We start from the raw sequence: 24,367 nt of genomic DNA, 5'->3' as shown, positions 1-24,367 counted from the left end.
CCATGCTCTCTCTGTCTCTGTCTCTGTCTCTCTTCCTGTTTCTCACTGTTCCACCTTTTTCACCCCACCCCCTTCCGGTCTTCCGTTTAAAGTTCATTTCATCATGCCCCGCCCCCACTCTTTCCGCAGAATACTCTTGCACATGCGGACAAAGTACTATCTTATGAATAATCTTCATCATGGTCATATAGCCCTTAAATATATATTATGGATGGAGTCACCCAATCAAGAAGAAGCTACAAGAGATTTTAGCTACCCACTGACACTGCGAAGAAAACATCGAGACACATTTACAGTATAAACCGCATTCTAATCCAATTACATTTTTTCCACAAATTGGACTGGTTAATCTTGTGAGATTTCAGACCGTAACACAGGGGTGGTGGCCAAGTGGTTAATGCGCTTGGTTTCAGTGCAGAAGGTTCCGGGTTCAGATCCCACCCCTGCCACATTTCTCCATGTAATGTGGAGTTGCGTCAGTAAGGGTATCCGGCGTAAAACCTGTGCCAATTCAACATGCACATCCACCTTGGATTTGCTGACGCAGAACGGTCCATTTATGTGACGAGACACACATCTCGACAAAACACCGGCCGCGCACACTGCTACGCATTTGTCATAAAGGCGCTGTTAGCTGACAGTGAGAGAAAGTCGCGTACTAACAACAATGTCAAATGGGTGAATTTAAGCTACCCTACGAAAGTATTGATGTGGATTCGGATACAGAATTACTGTTTCAATTACATTGTGGACATTCTGCGGTTATACGGTCACAAATATCCGTTTTACCGGCTCCGCTAACGTGTCGCCGATAAAGCTCAATTTGTGACCGTATAACCACCATGAATTCCCGCAAATCATCAGACACAATAGGGTTATTCCCCAAGTGTGTATAATTCTTTCTGCTGAATACCTAAATGAGCATGAACTTATTTAGGTGGATACTAGGGTAAAGTAGTTTTTCAAAAAACATTTATTTTCTCTCACCAATATCTACCAATGGCTGATGCATTCCAGTATGCCTCTGTACAGTATATGAAAATTTGGGGTACAGTGGATATTTTGGGGGTACAAAACATGATTTCAGTAACTCACTGAAAAGTTTTCAAATTGTTTTATCTCTTTTTTGTAGATGGAAAACATAGAATTTGGACTTTGGGACATAGAAGAGTCAACCTGTTGACATAATTCTTTGACAGTATCATGATTCAAAAACGTAGTAAAATACTGACTATATCATAATTCTATTTGTCACTTAATTTTTTTCACATAGTGATAGGCTGCTGCTAAATAAAAGACCGTTACGCATGTATCAAAGGCCAAGACAGTGACTAAATAAAGGGCCTTTCAGATCGCGTGCAGGGCGGGCTCACTTGTCCCCGTCTGGAAGCACGGAATGCGCACAGGGGAAGGAGTTTTCTAGGTGATGAGTGTTGCCTGGTTTTGTTGATGCCATGACGCCTGGCATCCACTGCAATCCCCCGATTGCTCAGTTTAGACGGGCAGCCAGCTCTAGGAAGAGTCCTGGTGGATCCAAACTTCTTCCATTTATGGATAATGGAGGCCACTGTGCTCATTCGGATCTTCAAAGCAGCAAAAATGTTTCTGTACTCTTCCCCAGATTTGTGCATCGAGACAATCCTGTCTCGGAGGTCTACAGATACAATTCCTTTGACTTCATGTTTGGTTTGTGCTCTGACATGCACTGTCAACTGTGGGACCTTATATGTAGATGTGTGCGCTTTTTCAAATCATGTCCAATCAACTGAATTTACTGCAGGTGGAGTCAATTAAGTTGTAGAAACATCTCAGGGATGATCCACCTGATGATGGATAATCTAAAACTTTTTTCCCCATTGTTATTATAGGGTATGTGTGTAGAATTTTGAGGAAAATAAATAAATTTCATCCATTTTGGAATAAGGCTATAACATAACAAGAAGTAGAAAAAAAAAGTGAAGCACTGTGAATACTTTCCAGATGCAGTGTATATGACATGTAAAAGTCTACATCTTGAATATAACGTGATCCCCTTTTTGTCAGATGTATTTCAAATAAATAAACATTGTCTTTGCAAGTTAAATGCCCTGGCATCAATCAGGCTTCAAGATACAATCTCAAGAGAGAGGCCCAAAGAATAGATCCCATTTATTACCCGAGGCCAAATAATGGCCATCAGGTATTACAAAGACTTTGTGTCTGTGCTCAGCTTAAGTCCATTCCTATTCCTGCCGGGGTCTTCAAATTCACAGGGACCATTCTTGGGACACAGACCTTGGACAAGTCCAAAGATGGCTAACCTTGACCTATTTTAAGAGGTCAAAAGGTGGCATTTCATTTCCTATTTTATGCTCATACAGCCAAGGGTATTTTAGCATTGTGTCACATGGAACTCTCATCTGTCAGATAAAGCTTCTATGTAACCCTCTTAAAACAAAACTATTAACCTCCAGTTCACCAACTCATCAACAGACTCAGCCTTCAAACTTACAGGCATCTGGTGATCACTGGGTACTAACAATATTTTAACTGATGCTAAATGACAACTTTTCTAGCATTATATATGGGCAGATGGTCAATATGTAATACTGATGTGTGTTTTTTTTGTATGTGATGCAAAAATTTAACAACAGCAACAATGACCAAATGAGACACAAAATATCTGTACTGAAATGAACATTTATTTATTTCTGCATTGTCTTTGTTCAACTGTTACTGTTTACATGAGCCAGGGCAGATGATCTCAAATTCATTTAAATACCAATTAATTTATCTATATTGATTACAGACCCGACAAACACCCTCAAAAACAACGGCTGCTCTGAAGGACCATTAAGTGAATCGTTAAGCAAAAAGGCTATTGATGTCTCGAGGATCGAATCATCTCTTAACAATACCTGAAAAGAACCGGTTCTTGATACCCAACCCTAATCATGAAACATATTTTAATGCTCATCTGAAGGATCAGGCATCTGGAAACATATTTTAAAAAAAACAGCAATATGTAAATACAAAAACAAATACAAAACTTACAATAAAACAATTACTATATACAACCCCAAATCAGAAGAAATTTGGAACTGTACAGAAAATGCAAACAAATGAAAAACTCAGTGATTCTTCCATTTATTTTGACTTTTATTTCATTACAGATAGTATGAACCCAATATATTTTCTTTTTTCCCCTGGTCAGTTTCATTTAATATCCCTGCATTTCAATCCAGCAACACGTTCAAAAAAAAAAAGTTGGCAAGCTAAAGCATTTAAGATTCATAGCTTTACTGTAATAAGTAGTATTGTGTATACAATACAATAAAATTCTTACTTGAATGCCTTCTTTGCAGACGAATTAACAAGCAGTACAAAATTATAATACAATAGTACAATAAAACTCTGTTTAGTATAACTAATGTTATTTAGGGATTGTGCATAGCCATGTTTATTGTGTGTGTTGTGGGTATTGATTCCCAGCTTTGAAGCTTCTCAGGTGCAATTTTGTTCCATTCTTCCTGCAAATGGGGTGGGCAATTAATTTGTACAAGGGGCCACATAGGGAACCTGAATTATGTCCGAGGGCCACACCATCAATAACTCGGCTGTCTCCCAAAAAAATGACCTATTTAATAGCTTTTATGGGTAATTTTTATTATTGTAATAGTATGTAAATATTTAAATATACCTAAATAAACCTCTCTAATGATTTGCAACACACAAGCTTGACATTTTTAATATATAATAATCATCACAGACCTCATGAGGGCCGGACAGAGACATGCAAAGGGCCGTATGTGGCCCCCGGGCCGCAGTTTGCCCAGGTCTGAGGTATGGGGTCATTGTTGAATTATTTGTTTGAAAATTCTCCATACATTCTCTTCTCTGGACGTCAGGACTGCAGGCAGCCGCCAAATCCAATACCTATACAATGTTCTGCTGCAGCCATGTCTTTATAATATGTGCAGAGTGCGGTTGTGCTAGGTCTGTTGCGATACCGGATATATTGATTTATTGTTCGATATATAAAGATGAACACGATCATTTTCCAAACATTAAAATAACGGTTTGTTTTAGAAACGTCTTGTAAAAATACATCTCATTCTACTAAAGATAACATATTTATCTGGGGGGAATTCCACAACCAATATATTATTTACCTTTTAACAGCATCTGCAGGTGTGCATGCATGAACTTTTGAAAAAAAATCAGAAGTCACCTTTGACTTCTGGTGATGCATGCACACATACATAGTGTGCACGCTGACAACCACTTCAGCAAGTGTCATCAGGTTACAAAAACAGTGTTTTTAGATTTAGAAGTATTTTTTCTCACTAGCATTTACAAAATATATAAGAAACATGTTAGATGTACACATTTGTCTCAACCATCACTGCCCTAAGTAGTTCAAGGCCGTCTGTTCTTTTTAAAATTTACCCTACAGCTGAACTTTTTACAAGTTTTTTTCTAGACAATGCAAATTTTGATTGTATAATAAATAAAATTAATGTGGTGCCAAAAAAGTCAGTTTTGCATATCTTGCATATGAGCATGACCTAACCCAGGAGATTCAGCTCGAGCCAGTGAACACGTCCATGAGCCACTTGAATGTGCGATGTACGGGTTGGGAGTTGGAGGCCAAAATGCAAAAATGTTGCTATAGTGCCCCTACTGGAGAAATTGGTTCAGTTTTCTGGGGTTGAGTTATGAGCAGGGTTCTGAAAATGTCATAGCCTTTGTGCTTATTTCATACAGTACCTTACCTAATTTCTGAATGCACATTTGATCAGTAGGTCATTTTTGCTGAAATACTTTCAATATAATGCAGTTGATCCGTTTATTTGGGTAACAGGATTATAGCTGAGCACTTTGAATTTGTCTGACTTTCTCATGAGGTTGTAGCTGTGTGTGTGCCCTTTGAGCCAAACCCTCCTCAATATGTACATATTTACATAGTTGTAAGTTGATCACGGAACTGTCCTTCAACCTGAATTGATTTCCAAGATCTGCTGCAATACATCAAGAAATGTTTTCCCAACTATATCTATATATATATATATCTATATATATATATATATATATATATATATATAATACAAATAATGGATGGTAAGGAGTCCAACATAGAGAAATATTGGATGAAGGAAAGTTATACTAGACGAGGCGTAGCCGAGTCCAATATAACTTCTGAAGACCCTGCAGGGGTTCTGTAATCAACGTAGAGACATGATCATTTTCCCGACAAATACCCACAAAAACAACAGCCGCTCTGAAGGACCGATAAGGGATTGTTAAGCAAAAAGGCTATTGATGTCGGTGGATCGAATCATTTCTTAATGATACCCAAAATGAACCGGTTCTCGATACCCAACCCTATTTCTGCCTGCATTCATCTTTCTTTTCTTTGGCTTTTAGCAATTTCTTCTTTTTTTTTTTTAAATATAAACATTTCTTACATTGAAAAGTACTAAATTCATGTATTGACTTTTCGTTTCATGCAAAAAGAGGTGAGGCCTCTAGGAAAATCATTGTGTATCTGGCTAGAACCTGATGTAAATATTATTAAAAAAAGTGCATTAATGTGTTATTATTAATTTGCTTTCTTATTCATAATGCAAATGATAATCAAATAAAAATATCTTCTTACCTCCCTGTTTGTTTTCGTGAGAGTTAAACTCTTGTCTGCATGCTAATGGCATTACCATTGTTAGCAGCTTTGGTAGCTTCACCCGTTAGCTCCACTTAATGTATGATTACTGGAAAAACACACAGCTCATAACTTTTAATGATCATAACAAGGTAAACTGTTAGAACAACCACACAGTCCCAAAAAGTATGATTTAATAAAGAGCCAAACCCAAACCAAAAAATAACCCTTCTTCATTGGATTTTATTGGTGGCTTGCAAACCATCATGGAGCACTACTACCACCAACTGTTTGGGCATGGAATATGAATGGATTCTGACGAATGTTGTCAAAAATAACCCGGAAACATTCACCACATAAGGAAAAACCCTGGATTTTGAGGAATTTCCAGGAAAGTTTCATCACTATCAATTCCTTGATGATCAAGAAAGCCCCACAGTTGATACTTTAAAAACAGTAGAAGTTGATGCTCCTTTTAATCTGGAGGAGGTTTTATTCTCAATTAAACTGTTACAGTCAGGCATATCCCCTGGCCCTGATGGATTCCCTTTTGATTATTATAAGAAGTTCCATATGAAATTACCACTGTTACTTTTGTCAGTTTTTAAGGAATCATTGGAACAGGGTTCTCTTCCCACAACGCTGATAGGCCTCTGTGTCATTACTGCTCAAGGAAGGAAAAGATCAGTCTTCCTGTGCTTCTTACAGACCCATCAGTCTCCTTTACGTAGATGTGAAAATTCTGCCCTATTCCAAACACAGTAGTAATCTCCCTGAAGTGGTAATTTCATTGGATGCTGAAAAAGCATTTGATAAGAGTGGAATGGGAGTACTTTTTCGCAGTCCTCAAGTAATATGGTTTTAACAATAGATTTATTTCTTTGATTTGTCTCTTGTATACTTCCCTCTAGTTTCTATCTTTACTAATAATGTAAAATGCGACTATTTTAGTCTGTCATATGGTACACATCAAAGTTATCTCCTCTCCCCTTTAGTTTTTGCTTTAGCAATAGAGCCACTATCAATAAGTCTCAGAACCTCTTCCTTGTTGCATGCTGTGACTCATGGGAGTACAGAACATAGGGTTGCTCCTTATGCAGATGACTTATATGCCACAAATCCAACATGTCATTTAACATCTATCATAACAGGACTCCAAAATTTTGGCTCTTTTTCTGGATAGAGGCTTAACATACAAAAAAGTGAATGCTTGCTAATAAATGTAGCTGCACAAAGACTCAGACAAACTCTATGTTCCTTTCCATCTGACTCATTCTGATTTTAGGTATTTGGAGTGAATGTAACTGGATCACCTCAGGCTCTGTGGGCTGCAAATCTTACTCCTTTATTGTTCAATATAATGTCAGCTTTTCAACGATGGGCTAATTTACCAGTATCTCTTTTAGGCAGGATTAATACAGTAAAATTAATGTTTTACCCAAGTTTTTAGACCTTTTCAGTGTAAAGACAGGGCTCTCCCGAAGAAATGGCACAATAGTGCTGCGCCATCATGCAGATTTTCAAATTCACGGTGTTCCCGCTCGGTTTCTCAGATGATTATTTTTTCACATCATTATGAGTTTCAGAGCTTTCACCAACAGTAAGGACAGGTGGTTGGCAAAATCCTCAGTCAGCTAACAGGCTGTGTGTGAAAGTGAACGCAGCCTGTGAAAAAAACAGACTGGCAGCTTTTACACAAAAGCCACATTGCTAAATCCACTGTGCACACTGTTGATGAAAACTCTGATCAAATCGAACTAAAGGCATTTTTGAATAGTTCAACTTGATTCACTTAATGTGTGCATCCTTTCACTTTGTCTGCAAGGTGGAGAGTAGGTAATCAAATTATTCGAGTTACTTGTGTAATTGTTTCAGCCCTAACCCAAACTAACTGGTCTGAAAAAAAAGGCAATTGACTTATACAGGTAGTTTTTGTGATGCTCCATTGTGCAGCAACTCATCTGGGAAGGATAAGGTGCTTGGGATCAAGAGAACATACTAAAGATTCCCAAACAAAGAAACATAAAGTTTACAATTCTCCCAGCTAACCAGAAATTGTCCCTCAAGGATGTCAAACAAAATCATGCACCTCAAGAGTTTGCAATATTTTGAACTGCAAAGCCACTGGATGGACAATTTATCTCTATACTAGAGCCCGACCGATATGGATTTTTTTGAGGCCGATAACGATATTTGGATGAAAAAAATGCAGATAATCGATAAATCAACTGATTTGCCGACAGCTGATAAATCAGCCTTATATATATATATATATATATATATATATATATATATATATATATATATATATATATTTTTTTTTTTTTTTTTTTTTTTTTTTTTTTTTAATTAATAAAATGTTCTTTTTGGACCCTTAACAAAAAAGGTATGAGCTAAAAGCTGAAGCTTTGTCCTCATATTGATTAACTTTATAACAGAGAAGAATTTTCAAGTTCAACAAATGCAAAAATGCAATTGGAGCAGTTAGGGGTCTATTCAAACGGGCCAACTAGTACGACATCACTCCTGAAAATGATCTTTGCCATATCACGTGAAGTAAATCTGCCCTACGATTGGATTTTGGAAAACCATGTGACAGAGAACCAATTCCGATTGGACACTCACATTGCGCACATCATCACACATCTCCTATGAGGAGTACCAAGATGGCTGACAGTGGATCGAAAGGCCGCGGAGTTAACTTTTCAGCAAAAAAAAAAAAAAAAAAAAAGCAAGTTTCTATCTCATATCATTAAAAAGTTATTTACAATTTAGTAAAGCTTGGTCCCAGCCATCATATACGACGGCATCGGCCCCAGAGGGTTAATTGCGAACGGCAGTAATTCCCAGAATCCTTCCGGACAACCAGTGAATCTGAATGTTTCAACCTCTTAGCAGTAAGCGAAAGTTTTTCATGCTACAAATAAGGTCTACACAACGTGGGCTTAATAAAAAGCATGACTGGCGCAATGAGGCACATCTGACACATTACAACATAAACTACGTTAATCAAACTGAGTTAAACTGAAACGGGAGAAATGTGGGGTGAATGTAATTGCAAAGTTATTACAAACAACATCCGTATAAACTTACTTGTATGCTTTTGTCAGCCGATCAGTGCAGTGTGACGGCGAATTACGGGGGCCGGCGATGAACACATTTAAGGAGGAGTGTAAGCAGCTCTCAGTTGAATAGAGTCAGAGCTCCATCTACTGGCCAAACGGTGCAAGGACATTGCCGACACAAACATTTCAGTAACTGTTCTGTTTATGAGAAATTATCGGCGTTCTATCGGCAAAATTTCAGCCGATAGTGAGTACTTTGAAAAGGGCTTATATCGGCCGATAATATCGGTCGGCCGATATATTGGTCGGGCTCTACTCTATACTTAGTCAGTCCAACTACTTATGGGTTCTGAAAAGGAAGACATTATGTACACAAAAGGCTGTGATTTCTAAAACAAAGTGACTATGGGTATGTACATCCGTATCTTCTGTGGGACTGTTAAAGGTACGGACCGAGGTTCACTGAGTGGACGTATGTGACACCGGTGGGAAATACATGAGGAACAAGAGGTGAAGCTCTTAACAGACAGAATATTTTACATCCACTAATGCTTCGTGGACTGTGCTGTTTCTTTTTTCTCCCTTGTTTCAGAAGCCATAACTGGCAACTGTCTTCTAGTGTTAGCGGATGTTAGCCTGTAAGCTCGCCATCATGCTGATAATCATTAGAGTACATTTGTTTAATGAAGCTGCTTGTAAATAAAAAAAAAAATCATCAAATGTAAATGAAGAAATTCATCAAAATATCGACATAAATTGCGAAGGTGTTTTGCTTCTTTCATCATCCATCCACCTCAAGTTCCAAGCGCTGTTTTCTAAGCGAGGCAGAAAGAATTATACGCGATACTGGACCTTTAGCCGCATATGGTACGGGTACGGACATATTTGCGCAGTCTGATTGGTCGGTAAGACACCTTCTGTATCTTTAGAAGGGTCTCTGTAGATACGGGTCCGTACTCGTAGCCACGGCCTTTCTAAAAAGGTTGTTGTATTTTGTTATCCAGTATAATCAAAATTAAAGCACGCCTAGATTGTTTCATTTCACCTCCTCTGTAGTGGTGCAGAGCCAAATTAGATATTGTGTCACTGTGCAACTACTGATGGACTTGACTATAGAGCTGTCTGATGAGTTTTGCAATCACACTGTATTCTTGTCAGATAAATCAAAGCCACCATCGACCATCAGTAACATCAATATCTGGTACAAGCAAAGACCAGAAGCAGTACACGAAGCAAACAATCATGCTCGACTACACTACTTTGTGTCTTACACATCCAGACCTATTAGTCAGATACGAACACATCAGACCAAATTGATGTGGTGAGCTTAACAATAAGAAGCTAAGTATTGTGCAAGCACCGTGAGAACCAAGATCCTGACGTTAGGCCAGAGTACAGATTATTGCCTGGTTTTCGTAATGGACGTCAAGAGCCGAGTGAATCAAAACTGAAAGAGCACAGTGATAAAAGGGCGTCAGTTTCCTCAACGCCACAGCGAGTGGAAAACGACTCCTACATGTATATCGATCGTGAAATGCTCTGACGTGCCTCCATTCTTAGTTAATATCCTCAATCTGAGGCTACGCCATCATTACGGCGTCACCGTCTCCCACAACACAAGACAGTCGACGAGCACAGTAGCATTACATGCCGAACACTGAGGTCGTAACAACGTCTGTCAGGTTATGGGTGGTATAACTGCGGCCAGCAGTGGGTGAGATGAGCACTGGACGTCGCAGACACACACAAGGTCGGAACCGTTATTGTGTCTTTTCATAGACAAATGCCAGCTAGCTTTAGCTAACATGCTAGCTAAGAGAACAGGCCGCCGTGCAAATGAACAGTCTCAGTGGGCGCCGGGCATCAGCGCAGCATCTTACGTCTTCACGCACCGCTGCCCGCTGTGTCTTCTTGAACAGTCATACAGTTTATTGAGGTGAGACGAGTGGCAAAATAACGTTTAAACCAGCAGCATTTACCTGGGTTTATCAGGTTACCAGGGTGCGCGGGATCTTTCTCTCCGAGGATCCTGAACACCTCTCTCACTGCGGGTGACGTCACGCGTAGGTCTTTTCGTTGGAGACGTAGAAACGTCACGTAGGACACGCAACGTCGCGGCAACTGCAGAAGAGACAACCGACAACCACCTGAATGTTATATCTGCAAAACTTAATGCACAATGCACACACACACACACACACACACACACACACACACACACACACACACACACACACACACACACACACACACACACACACACACACACACACACACACACACACACATACATATATATATATATATATATATATATAAAATACTTAAAATAAGTTCTTGTTATACGCAGATGATGTATTGTTAATTACTCCAAATACAGAAACAGTGGTACAATAAAACAAATTGGTGAAAATCAGGGGTGATGTCCTTTTTGAGTTTTTGCCCACCAGATTTTAGAAAAAAAATGGCAGTTTAAATGGTGCCATTCTCGTAGTGTATTGAAGAATTAAGATTACCCCAGGCTTTAAAAAAAAGTCAGAAAATCTTCTCTCCCTTATACAGAAAATTGAGAGCACTTAAATAAATACTTAAATATTTTTTTAAAATGTTGATAACTTCTCAAATGAATTATATTATATAAGAGAAAAAAAATAACTGGTGCAACGCAGAAATAAGTGCCAGGAAATTTAATAAGGTGCTGAAAGCAAAAATGTACAATGGGACTAACGTTTCAATGTGAGAGTCACATCTTCCTCAGAGTCCTCAGCACCTTATTAAATTTCTTGGCACTTATTTCTGTGTTGCACAACAGTTTTTCTCTTTTACAAATAAGTCCTATCTGGTTGTACCAGATTTGTTTGTGCTATACAGAAGCGCAGTGAACTCTTTGTTTTTGAATTATATTATATATTTGTTACCTTTGCAGTTTTGTTCCTCGCTATTAAAAAGGTTTACTGATGTTATAAATACTTTTCTTTGGGCAGGCAAAATACCTCTTTTTTTTTTTTTTTTTGCAGAACAGAAGTATGTGCTGCTAATTAGGATGGAAGTCTGACTTTACCAAGAATGGATTGGTACCACTATGCTTTTCCCTTAATCAGTTATCCATAATTAATCTGCCAAGTGATTAAGGTCCAGGATGGACCGCAACTGAAAAGGAACTTCCTGAATCTTTTCCAATGCAAGCTTTTATCTCACAGACAGTAGGAGAAACGTTGTTTAAATTTGCACGGGAAACCATGGGGTTCAAGCCTTCTGACTAAGGAATCATCTCTTTGGCATAATAAATTAATGAAAGTGGGTTAAAAAATGTTGTATTGGTAAACTGGGTACATCACGAATTATCTTTATTGCAAATTTTTTTAAAGATGATAATTTTATGTCATTTGAACAGATGACAATTAAATTGCAAAGATCCAAAATATCTATTTATTTATTATTGTTGTTGGAAAAAAACTTCAATGAAGAAGTAGGATAATGACAGTACAAAGGAAGCGCCCTCTAATAATCCAGTGGTATAAGAGTTATCTCAGGGCAAACAGTCGGCTAAGACTGGAGCATCTAAATTTTACAGCCATTGAGAAGATCTTGTCCACTGAAACTTGATGCTCTTACAAAAGCCTGGGAAGAAGATTTGGGCGTGGCTATAGCATCATTCATAGGAGTGACTGGACCTCCCAACAAGATGGCAAAACTAAAATGATGCTGGAGATGTGGGTACTCTTCAACACATGCTATATGAATGCCAAAGGACATGGAATCTTTGAGGTGATATAGTAACATTCTTGAATAAAATGTTTAAAAATAAAGATAACACAGGAGCCCTGCGCTCCACATATTAGGTATCATAACAAAGGGGGTGGATTTATCAAGTCAGTAGAGGCTGTGGTGTAGGGTGGCCCTCAACACAGGATGCAGGATTGTCCTTATACAATGGAAAACAAAATACATTGTCTCATTCAATGAGTGTTTGGGGGAAATGATTAAAATAGGTAATTATGGGCAAATGATCTTTAAACTGAATGGACAAGAAGTATTTTTTAAAATGTGGGGCCCATTCGTGAACACAATATTAAAAGGTTATTGTGGAAGATGTGAACAGTATTAAGTGCAAGAGATTATTATGTAATATGAAATGTGGGTTGTTATTGTCAAGTTATTCTGGTGAAAAATGTCTGGTAGCAGTAGATCATAGGATGTTGTGATAATGGTGATAATAAGAAGGCAGTATGCGGCACTGCGAGTGAATGAAATACGATACGATATACTTTATTGTCCCAAAGGAAAATTTGTCTTGAACTCATGTGAGATTAGATAGAACTTTATTGATCCCTTGGGAAGGCTCCCTCAGGGAAATTGAGGTTCCAGCAGTATTGTATAGCAGCACACAAGGTAAGAAGCACACAGAGCATCAAACGTGAAAAAAAAAACAGTTCGCAAATATAAATATAAATACAAATACACAATATAAATACCAGACATACTAATCAATACTGGTTTATTGGCTACTAGTGTTCCTCTCATTCTCATTCCCGCCCTCTGTCTTCCTGTTACTCCTCCTCCCCCCAAGTGAGGAGTTGTACAGTCTGATGGCCTGAGGGACAAAGGAGTTTTTCAGTCTGTTGGTCCTGCAGTTGGGAAGGAGGTGGTGTATACAGTGCACAATAAAAACTATAAAGAAAATCAAGATCAAGAGTCTTTATTGTCATAGGCACAGTGAAAACATTGCACCATACTTTCTTACTTTGCATCCTCTATGACATTAATATTAAAAATCTAAAGTGATAAAAGCAAAAATCCCTGTAATGAGTAACTACTATGACTCTGTGTTTTTCATTTGTTTGGTATTTGTTGTTCCCCTCTTAACTGGCTGCATTCATTTGTTCTTCCACGTTGCCTGGTTGTTGTGGGTGGAGTTTGTATTTGAAAGGCAATAAAGAGTGAATTACAACAACAACAACAGAAAGTTCAGTGTCTTCTTCTAAAATGCAAATTCATTTACAAAAATACATATTTCCCGTTTTGTCCATATATGATTTCAGAAGCATGAAGATTAGAAAATAGTTGTTCTCGCTGCTCTCTCTGGCAGTCAAATTGAGCTGCAGCGCCCCTCAGTGGATAATGAGTAAGTAGACATGCAAAAAAAAAAACTTTTGCACCTACAGCGCATGCGTTGTAGGTCGAATGTGATTGGCACTTGGATGAACCCATGGATGAACCCGGAAGACGTAGTCTTTCTTTTGTGTGTGTGAGGTTCATATATTTGGTTTAAACATGGGCGTAAAGCTAGAGATATTTCGAGTAAGTATGTTAAATGCAAGCGTTCCGGATAAATAATCATTGCTATTTCATGTGTACCATTCTCAGGTGTGAGGATAAACATGTCTGTTACTTACTGTGGCTGCAGATAGCATAACAGCTAACTGTAGCTGTCCGACCTTCAGTCCGCTGGTCTTGTTTTGTCTTGAGCAGATGACGAGTTTTACCACCTTCAGTCCACTGGTCTGTTTTGTCCTGAGCAGATGACTAGTTTTACCACCTTCAGTCCGCTGGTCTGTTTTGTCCTGAGCAGATGACTAGTTTTACCACCTTCACCAGTCAGCTGGTCTGTTTTGTCCTGAGCAGATGACTAGTTTTACCACCTTCACCAGTCAGCTGGTCTGTTTTGTCCTGAGCAGATGACTAGTTTTACCACCTTCACCAGTCAGCTGGTCTGTTTTGTCCTGAGCAGATGACTAGTTTTACCACCTTCACCAGTCAGCAGGTCTGTTTTGTCCTGAGCAGATGACTAGTTTTACCACCTTCAGTCCACTGGTCTGTTTTGTCCTGAGCAGATGACTAATTTTACCACCTTCATCAGTCCACTGGTCTGTTTTGTCCTGAGCAGATGACTAATTTTACCACCTTCATCAGTCAGCTGGTCTGGTTTGTCTTGAGCAGATAAGTTTTACCACCTTCATCAGTCAGCTGGTCTGGTTTGTCCTGAGCAGATGACTAGTTTTACCACCTTCACCAGTCAGCTGGTCTGTTTTGTCCTGAGCAGATGACTAGTTTTACCACCTTCACCAGTCAGCAGGTCTGGTTTGTCATGAGCAGATGACTAGTTTTACCACCTTCAGTCCACTGGTCTGTTTTGTCCTGAGCAGATGACTAGTTTTACCACCTTCATCAGTCAGCTGGTCTGGTTTGTCTTGAGCAGATGACTAGTTTTACCACCTTCATCAGTCAGCTGGTCTGTTTTGTCCTGAGCAGATGACGAGTTTTACTACCTTCACCAATCAGCAGGTCTGTTTTGTCCTGGGCAGATGACTAGTTTTACCACCTTCACCAGTCTGCTGGTCTGTTTTGTCCTGAGCCGATGACTAGTTTTACCACCTTCACCAGTCAGCAGGTCTGGTTTGTCGTGAGCAAATAGCTAGTTTTACCACCTTCATCAGTCCTCTGGTCTGGTTTGTCCTGAGCAGATGGCTAGTTTTACCACCTTCAGTCAGCTGGTCTGTTTTGTCCTGAGTAGATGACTAGTTTTACCACCTTCATCAGTCAGCTGGTCTGGTTTGTCTTGAGCAGATGAGTTTTACCACCTTCATCAGTCAGCTGGTCTGTTTTGTCCTGAGCAGATGACTAGTTTTACCACCTTCACCAGTCAGCAGGTCTGTTTTGTCTTGAGCAGATGACTAGTTTTACCACCTTCATCAGTCCACTGGTCTGTTTTGTCATGAGCAGATGACTAGTTTTACCACCTTCAGTCCGCTGGGCTGTTTTGTCATGAGCAGATGACTAGTTTTACCACCTTCACCAGTCAGCTGGTATGTTTTGTCTTGAGCAGATGACTAGTTTTACCACCTTCACCAGTCAGCTGGTCTGTTTTGTCCTGAGCAGATGACTAGTTTTACCACCTTCACCAGTCAGCTGGTATGTTTTGTCTTGAGCAGATGACTAGTTTTACCACCTTCACCAGTCAGCTGGTCTGTTTTGTCCTGAGCAGATGACTAGTTTTACCACCTTCACCAGTCAGCTGGTATGTTTTGTCTTGAGCAGATGACTAGTTTTACCACCTTCACCAGTGTGCTGGTCTGTTTTGTCCTGAGCAGATGACTAGTTTTACCACCTTCATCAGTCAGCTGGTCTGGTTTGTCTTGAGCAGATGAGTTTTACCACCTTCATCAGTCAGCTGGTCTGTTTTGTCTTGAGCAGATGATTACTTTTACCACCTTCATCAGTCAGCTGGTCTGTTTTGTCCTGAGCAGATGACTAGTTTTACCACCTTCATCAGTCAGCTGGTCTGGTTTGTCTTGAGCAGATGAGTTTTACCACCTTCATCAGTCAGCTGGTCTGTTTTGTCTTGAGCAGATGATTACTTTTACCACCTTCACCAGTCAGCTGGTCTGTTTTGTTCTGAGCAGATGACTAGTTTTACCACCTTCACCAGTCAGCTGGTATGTTTTGTCTTGAGCAGATGACTAGTTTTACCACCTTCACCAGTCAGCTGGTCTGTTTTGTCCTGAGCAGATGACTAGTTTTACCACCTTCACCAGTCAGCTGGTATGTTTTGTCCTGAGCAGATGACTAATTTTACCACCTTCATCAGTCCACTGGTCTGTTTTGTCCTGAGCAGATGACTAATTTTACCACCTTCATCAGTCAGCTGGTCTGGTTTGTCTTGAGCAGATGAGTTTTACCACCTTCATCAGTCAGCTGGTCTGGTTTGTCCTGAGCAGATGACTAGTTTTACCACCTTCACCAGTCAGCTGGTCTGTTTTGTCCTGAGCAGATGACTAGTTTTACCACCTTCACCAGTCAGCAGGTCTGGTTTGTCATGAGCAGATAACTAGTTTTACCACCTTCAGTCCACTGGTCTGTTTTGTCCTGAGCAGATGACTAGTTTTACCACCTTCATCAGTCAGCTGGTCTGGTTTGTCTTGAGCAGATGACTAGTTTTACCACCTTCATCAGTCAGCTGGTCTGTTTTGTCCTGAGCAGATGACGAGTTTTACTACCTTCACCAGTCAGCAGGTCTGGTTTGTCGTGAGCAGATAGCTAGTTTTACCACCTTCATCAGTCCTCTGGTCTGGTTTGTCCTGAGCAGATGGCTAGTTTTACCACCTTCAGTCAGCTGGTCTGTTTTGTCCTGAGCAGATGACTAGTTTTACCACCTTCATCAGTCAGCTGGTCTGGTTTGTCTTGAGCAGATGAGTTTTACCACCTTCATCAGTCAGCTGGTCTGTTTTGTCCTGAGCAGATGACTAGTTTTACCACCTTCACCAGTCAGCAGGTCTGTTTTGTCTTGAGCAGATGACTAGTTTTACCACCTTCATCAGTCCACTGGTCTGTTTTGTCATGAGCAGATGACTAGTTTTACCACCTTCAGTCCGCTGGTCTGTTTTGTCATGAGCAGATGACTAGTTTTACCACCTTCAGTCCGCTGGGCTGTTTTGTCATGAGCAGATGACTAGTTTTACCACCTTCACCAGTCAGCTGGTATGTTTTGTCTTGAGCAGATGACTAGTTTTACCACCTTCACCAGTCAGCTGGTCTGTTTTGTCCTGAGCAGATGACTAGTTTTACCACCTTCACCAGTCAGCTGGTATGTTTTGTCTTGAGCAGATGACTAGTTTTACCACCTTCACCAGTCAGCTGGTCTGTTTTGTCCTGAGCAGATGACTAGTTTTACCACCTTCACCAGTCAGCTGGTATGTTTTGTCTTGAGCAGATGACTAGTTTTACCACCTTCACCAGTCTGCTGGTCTGTTTTGTCCTGAGCAGATGACTAGTTTTACCACCTTCATCAGTCAGCTGGTCTGGTTTGTCTTGAGCAGATGAGTTTTACCACCTTCATCAGTCAGCTGGTCTGTTTTGTCTTGAGCAGATGATTACTTTTACCACCTTCATCAGTCAGCTGGTCTGTTTTGTCCTGAGCAGATGACTAGTTTTACCACCTTCATCAGTCAGCTGGTCTGGTTTGTCTTGAGCAGATGAGTTTTACCACCTTCATCAGTCAGCTGGTCTGTTTTGTCTTGAGCAGATGATTACTTTTACCACCTTCACCAGTCAGCTGGTCTGTTTTGTTCTGAGCAGATGACTAGTTTTACCACCTTCACCAGTCAGCTGGTATGTTTTGTCTTGAGCAGATGACTAGTTTTACCACCTTCACCAGTCAGCTGGTCTGTTTTGTCCTGAGCAGATGACTAGTTTTACCACCTTCACCAGTCAGCTGGTATGTTTTGTCCTGAGCAGATGACTAATTTTACCACCTTCATCAGTCCACTGGTCTGTTTTGTCCTGAGCAGATGACTAATTTTACCACCTTCATCAGTCAGCTGGTCTGGTTTGTCTTGAGCAGATGAGTTTTACCACCTTCATCAGTCAGCTGGTCTGGTTTGTCCTGAGCAGATGACTAGTTTTACCACCTTCACCAGTCAGCTGGTCTGTTTTGTCCTGAGCAGATGACTAGTTTTACCACCTTCACCAGTCAGCAGGTCTGGTTTGTCATGAGCAGATAACTAGTTTTACCACCTTCAGTCCACTGGTCTGTTTTGTCCTGAGCAGATGACTAGTTTTACCACCTTCATCAGTCAGCTGGTCTGGTTTGTCTTGAGCAGATGACTAGTTTTACCACCTTCATCAGTCAGCTGGTCTGTTTTGTCCTGAGCAGATGACGAGTTTTACTACCTTCACCAGTCAGCAGGTCTGGTTTGTCGTGAGCAGATAGCTAGTTTTACCACCTTCATCAGTCCTCTGGTCTGGTTTGTCCTGAGCAGATGGCTAGTTTTACCACCTTCAGTCAGCTGGTCTGTTTTGTCCTGAGCAGATGACTAGTTTTACCACCTTCATCAGTCAGCTGGTCTGGTTTGTCTTGAGCAGATGAGTTTTACCACCTTCATCAGTCAGCTGGTCTGTTTTGTCCTGAGCAGATGACTAGTTTTACCACCTTCACCAGTCAGCAGGTCTGTTTTGTCTTGAGCAGATGACTAGTTTTACCACCTTCATCAGTCCACTGGTCTGTTTTGTCATGAGCAGATGACTAGTTTTACCACCTTCAGTCCGCTGGTCTGTTTTGTCATGAGCAGATGACTAGTTTTACCACCTTCACCAGTCAGCTGGTATGTTTTGTCTTGAGCAGATGACTAGTTTTACCACCTTCACCAGTCAGCTGGTCTGTTTTGTCCTGAGCAGATGACTAGTTTTACCACCTTCACCAGTCAGCTGGTATGTTTTGTCTTGAGCAGATGACTAGTTTTACCACCTTCACCAGTCAGCTGGTCTGTTTTGTCCTGAGCAGATGACTAGTTTTACCACCTTCACCAGTCAGCTGGTATGTTTTGTCTTGAGCAGATGACTAGTTTTACCACCTTCACCAGTCTGCTGGTCTGTTTTGTCCTGAGCAGATGACTAGTTTTACCACCTTCATCAGTCAGCTGGTCTGGTTTGTCTTGAGCAGATGAGTTTTACCACCTTCATCAGTCAGCTGGTCTGTTTTGTCTTGAGCAGATGATTACTTTTACCACCTTCATCAGTCAGCTGGTCTGTTTTGTCCTGAGCAGATGACTAGTTTTACCACCTTCATCAGTCAGCTGGTCTGGTTTGTCTTGAGCAGATGAGTTTTACCACCTTCATCAGTCAGCTGGTCTGTTTTGTCTTGAGCAGATGATTACTTTTACCACCTTCACCAGTCAGCTGGTCTGTTTTGTTCTGAGCAGATGACTAGTTTTACCACCTTCACCAGTCAGCTGGTATGTTTTGTCTTGAGCAGATGACTAGTTTTACCACCTTCACCAGTCAGCTGGTCTGTTTTGTCCTGAGCAGATGACTAGTTTTACCACCTTCACCAGTCAGCTGGTATGTTTTGTCTTGAGCAGATGACTAGTTTTACCACCTTCACCAGTCTGCTGGTCTGTTTTGTCCTGAGCAGATGACTAGTTTTACCACCTTCATCAGTCAGCTGGTCTGGTTTGTCTTGAGCAGATGAGTTTTACCACCTTCATCAGTCAGCTGGTCTGTTTTGTCTTGAGCAGATGATTACTTTTACCACCTTCATCAGTCAGCTGGTCTGTTTTGTCCTGAGCAGATGACTAGTTTTACCACCTTCACCAGTCAGCAGGTCTGGTTTGTCCTGAGCAGATGACTAGTTTTACCACCTTCACCAGTCAGCTGGTATGTTTTGTCTTGAGCAGATGACTAGTTTTACCACCTTCACCAGTCAGCTGGTCTGTTTTGTCCTGAGCAGATGACTAGTTTTACCACATTCACCAGTCTGCAGGTCTGTTTTGTCGTGAGCAGATGACTAGTTTTACCACCTTCACCAGTCAGCAGGTCTGTTTTGTCCTGAGCAGATGACTAGTTTTACCACCTTCATCAGTCAGCTGGTCTGGTTTGTCTTGAGCAGATGAGTTTTACCACCTTCATCAGTCAGATGGTCTGTTTTGTCCTGAGCAGATGACTAGTTTTACCACCTTCACCAGTCAGCAGGTCTGTTTTGTCCTGAGCAGATGACTAGTTTTACCACCTTCATCAGTCAGCTGGTCTGGTTTGTCTTGAGCAGATGAGTTTTACCACCTTCATCAGTCAGCTGGTCTGTTTTGTCTTGAGCAAATGACTAGTTTTACCCTCATAAGTCTTACTACCTTCATCAATTAGTTTTTTCTTCTTCTTCTTCTTAACAGATGGTGCTGTATCTGTCCTTTCCTGTGGGCATGTTCTGGGTCGCAAACCAACCTCAGTTCTTTGAAGAATACGTAAACAAGACAAAGGTCATTAATGCTTTTGTTTATTCGTTGAGCTATTAGTTCACTGCAGTTTCATATTATTATGGCTGTTTTGTTCCTCTCTGCTGACACTTTTTTTTTTATGATATCTAGAGGGAATTGTTCCCACCTGACATGGAACTGCGTGTAAGTGTCCATATAATTACTACAAATATGTGGGTAGTATTGTGCATAGTAAGGAAACAACTTAGTACCACATAAATGCAGCTTTTTTTAAATGTTTTTATCCCATTAGTATATTGATAAAAGACCAAATTTGAACTTTCCAAATCTAAACTTTCAACAAAAAAGTTAGTCAAGCGAGCCAGGATATTTATTTTAATTAAATTCATGTAATTCGTGTGTATATATCTGTCCATTTCTGGTGTCCCGCGTTTTGCTTCAGATAATTGGATTTGTCTGAAAATCTTATTCCCATCTATGGTTTCTTTGTATACTAACATTTCAGAGACCACATTGTATCTGAAACATTTTGGAGACAGACTAAGACTGAAATTTTTCATGATGAACACTTGTGGAAATGTAAAATATAAGCTGTTGCTAGGTAAATTGTTTTGTCTGACTACAAGGAGAATGTGGTTTTGTATGATTTATTATTTTATTTTATTTCTGATTTGAACCTGTTTCTCCTTACTCACCTCTTTGGTCTTTTTTTGGGGTTAGTTGTTGTTTTTGGTCATTTTGTCAGTTTCTCAGTAAATGACATGTCATTGTGGAGGAGTTACAACACAGACACAAGAACCATATTGCTAACAATTAAGGTTGTGGTCTGTTTGATCACTGATCGAGGAAGGTCGACTGTTCACATGTATTTGGGATACGCATTGATGGAGTGGAGTCAAACACAAACCAATAATGGACATTTCTACTTCCACACTTTTTAAATGTATTGAAATTAGAAAAATGTATACAGTATATGCATTATATATTAAAAAACATTAAATGCACACAAATGTATAAAATTATATATGTGTGTGTATATATTGTTGTTTGCATCAGCAAAGTTCAAAATGATGTTCAGAGCTTTGCTGTACATTTTGAAGACCAGAAGGTGGCAGTCTTGGTTCAAGAAACGAGTTTGGAGTGTGGCCAGTAGTTCATGAGGCTTTATGGGCCCCTCACTCATTGAAATTTCTCTATAAATTTCAAAACTTAGTTACTGTCCTCTAAAAATAACTTAAAACTTATTAGGTTTCAGTTGAACCTTGCGGAAAGAAGTCTAAAAAATTTTGTTTAAATGTGGATTTCTATAATTAACTCATTGACCATGTGTGATCTTATCAGGTTTGTGCTTCACTGTTGTCAAGGAGATCTAATACTGTGTAATTGCATCACATCGGCGTCAGTTCTTTTTCTAATGTCTGAAACAACATGACAGATTAATTGACAAACTGTTAAAAATGTGAATACAATTTGTTTTGAGTGATGGGTAAAATAAACTTTGTGAATTAAAATCAAAAATGATTTGGAGGTACTTAGTAGGGTAGCCCATGTAAGTAATGTTGGAGCCCGTGCGAAATCAGTGCCAAAAGTGATTTTGTTTTTGTTTTTTTTATTTTTTGTTTAAGATAGTTGCTATGGGTGTCAATATTCAGAAAAGTTTGGGTGGCAATTTTACTTTGAAGTATTTTGTGGGGGGTTTTGGACGTCCTAATATGCATGCCCATCTTTCGGGTTTGATATTGATTTCTGGCATGACCATTTGTTATAAATGATAATTTCTCAAAAACTATTCACTGGAAATTTATGAAATCTCCCAAGCACTTAGCTCCTGCTACCTGTGAGTGGTTCACCAACTATCAAGTCAATATCTTGTATAATTTCAATTTTATTCACCAAAACATACATAAATTCTCCCATTGAAATTGTCAATTGAGTGAAGCAAATTTTCAAACATCATCATCATGGCACACATGGTAGTTTTCAAAGTTGTCACAGTCCTGACATTTGCACAGTGCTGTGCATGGTAGGTTATTCTTGTGGCATGAACAGTTCACTTTTTGTTTGCATGAACCTTTGCATCCACATTTCACTAGCTCCAGTACAGCACGTGGAGCTGGGTTTTAAAGACATTGTACTGGAACAAGGTTCCCATCCTCATCAATCTTCCATCCATTGCCCTCTGGGATCAAACTGTTAGGTTTTGGTTCCCCATAGCTTTTATCTCTCTTGGACATGAAATTGGCACGCTGTATATGTGGTTTGAGAGTGCCTAGTGTTGGAGGAAGTTTTTCCCCTTCCAAATTTTTAACCTTGAAAAGCTCCCATCGGAGTTCAGAAAGTGTGACACATGAACTTCTACCATAAACCTCATCCCCATGAAATCAGTTTGGACAAGATGCAAAAAGCATCATAGGGATTGTCACAAAGAAATGCAGATGACCTGCTTTTTGGTTCAGTTCGGGTGCTTCTCTGAGCTCGTCCAATGGCAGAAACGTCCTTGTCCGTTGAAGATGGATGGCCAACTTTTGCTGGACAAACATGTGAGTCACTTGACAATGATTCATTGAACCTTTTTTCAGCTCTCTGCAGCATACCTTTATGGACTATAACTTTTTGACATTCTTTGTGATAGTGCACTTGCGCTAGTTTGGAGGATGTAAGATTTGAAAGTTTTTCAGCAAGTGGTGCACACTTTGTCTCACCATAGTTCACCCGTCTCTGAGCAAAATCCTTAAGGTTGATAACAGAATCTGATGATGGGTTCTTTACTAAAGACTGTGCCTTCTGGTCACCTTTGTCACAAATGATACAAGTCTGTGTTTTGTCCATTGTCACTGGCTTGTTTTCTCACTGAGCTATAATACAAAATGATACAGCTTCAAAACCCAGGTGGACTCTTCCTGAAACAAGAAACAAGTCTGCATTTACTTCATCAGTGCCATCAGGTTAGCAACATCCTTACCTTCCATGGGCCAATTAAAGCTGTGAAAATATTCATGCATTTAATTAACACATGAACATGGTAAAATGTGAAGCCAATAACCCAAAATATGACAAATACCAGTTTTTTTTTTTTATTTGTGTCCTAATAATCTCATCCATTCCCACTTTTACACATAACCTGATCTCATCAAGCAATACTACTACTACTAATAATAATAATAATAAAAATAAATTGCATACCTTTCATGACTTCTCCAATGAAAAATTAAATGACTAAAGATAGGATATTTGACATGTTTAGGACTAACATTTTATCCACATCAAACATATGCCAGCCAGAAATGCATTTGAAACCATTCTGGTGAATGTAATGCCTCAGAAGAAAACAGGGACTGAAACGATCATGAATGCTAGATCAAGTCCTTCAGTTTTAGTTAATAAAACCTCAAATTTTTAAATTATTTTCCATATATGCCACACAAAGGTAAGCAGTTCTATAGCAAAATCACCTGTCATTTATTAGGTGTTTCCTGCAGATATTTGCTCAAGAATGAATGTTTATCTCAAGAAACATAGTTTCATTTCTGATGTCGAAGTGTTAAAATGATGAAAATGATGTCGTTGCCATGTATTCTGGCATAAAAACACAAAATTGCAGAAGTAAAATTGCCACCCATGTTTTTTTCTTATTGATACCCTATTGATGCTATTTAAATAATAAAATCATTTTTGGCATTCAATTCCCACGGAATGACACAGTGATCTGGACTAACTGTTGCAGTTGATTGATTATATCGTGTCTTTTAACATGGTGATCAGGTGGATATGATTATGTTTCTTTACAGAGGAAAGAGATGGAAGAGTTTCATGAGCAACTGCGAATTCGTCGGGAGAAGCGGCGATTAAAAAAGATGGGAGTGGACTCTGAGAGTTGAGGGTTAAGTGTTGGAAACATGACAGAAGTGTGAGCATTGTGTTTGGTAGTTAGACTGGAGAGCTAAATGTGTGCTATGGTT

The 24,367-nt window shown here is 39.7% G+C and overlaps 2 protein-coding genes across 2 annotated transcripts in view; one reads left to right on the top strand and one right to left on the bottom strand.

Moving 5' to 3' along the window:
• brd4 (bromodomain containing 4) overlaps nt 1-10,816 on the bottom strand; it is a 70,505-nt gene extending 59,689 nt beyond the window's left edge. Inside the window, exon 1 of the mRNA XM_034189792.1 lies at nt 10,683-10,816. The gene's annotated coding sequence lies outside the window, so the exon portion shown is untranslated. The remainder of the gene's footprint in view (nt 1-10,682) is intronic.
• A 3,070-nt stretch (nt 10,817-13,886) lies between these two features.
• On the top strand, nt 13,887-24,335 carry LOC117527575 (protein PET100 homolog, mitochondrial). The gene is made up of 4 exons (XM_034189981.1): nt 13,887-14,004; nt 20,364-20,450; nt 20,559-20,591; nt 24,197-24,335. Exons 1-4 carry the CDS (start codon nt 13,978-13,980, stop codon nt 24,284-24,286), a joined length of 237 nt encoding a protein of 78 aa, XP_034045872.1. The 5' UTR covers nt 13,887-13,977; the 3' UTR covers nt 24,287-24,335.
• Nucleotides 24,336-24,367: the final 32 nt, after the last annotated feature.

This window comes from Thalassophryne amazonica, chromosome 16, assembly GCF_902500255.1.
Source record: "Thalassophryne amazonica chromosome 16, fThaAma1.1, whole genome shotgun sequence".
NCBI lineage: Eukaryota > Metazoa > Chordata > Actinopteri > Batrachoidiformes > Batrachoididae > Thalassophryne > Thalassophryne amazonica.
The sequence above is the reverse complement of the archived record's forward strand: the minus strand, read 5'-3'. Positions and strand labels throughout refer to the sequence as shown.

Coding starts and splice junctions, on each gene's coding strand:
- LOC117527575 (XM_034189981.1), top strand. CDS start 13,978: ATGGGCGTAAAGCTAGAGATATTTCGA. Junction 14,005..20,363: donor TAAAGCTAGAGATATTTCGA/GTAAGTATGTTA, acceptor TCTTCTTAACAG/ATGGTGCTGTATCTGTCCTT. Junction 20,451..20,558: donor AATACGTAAACAAGACAAAG/GTCATTAATGCT, acceptor TATGATATCTAG/AGGGAATTGTTCCCACCTGA.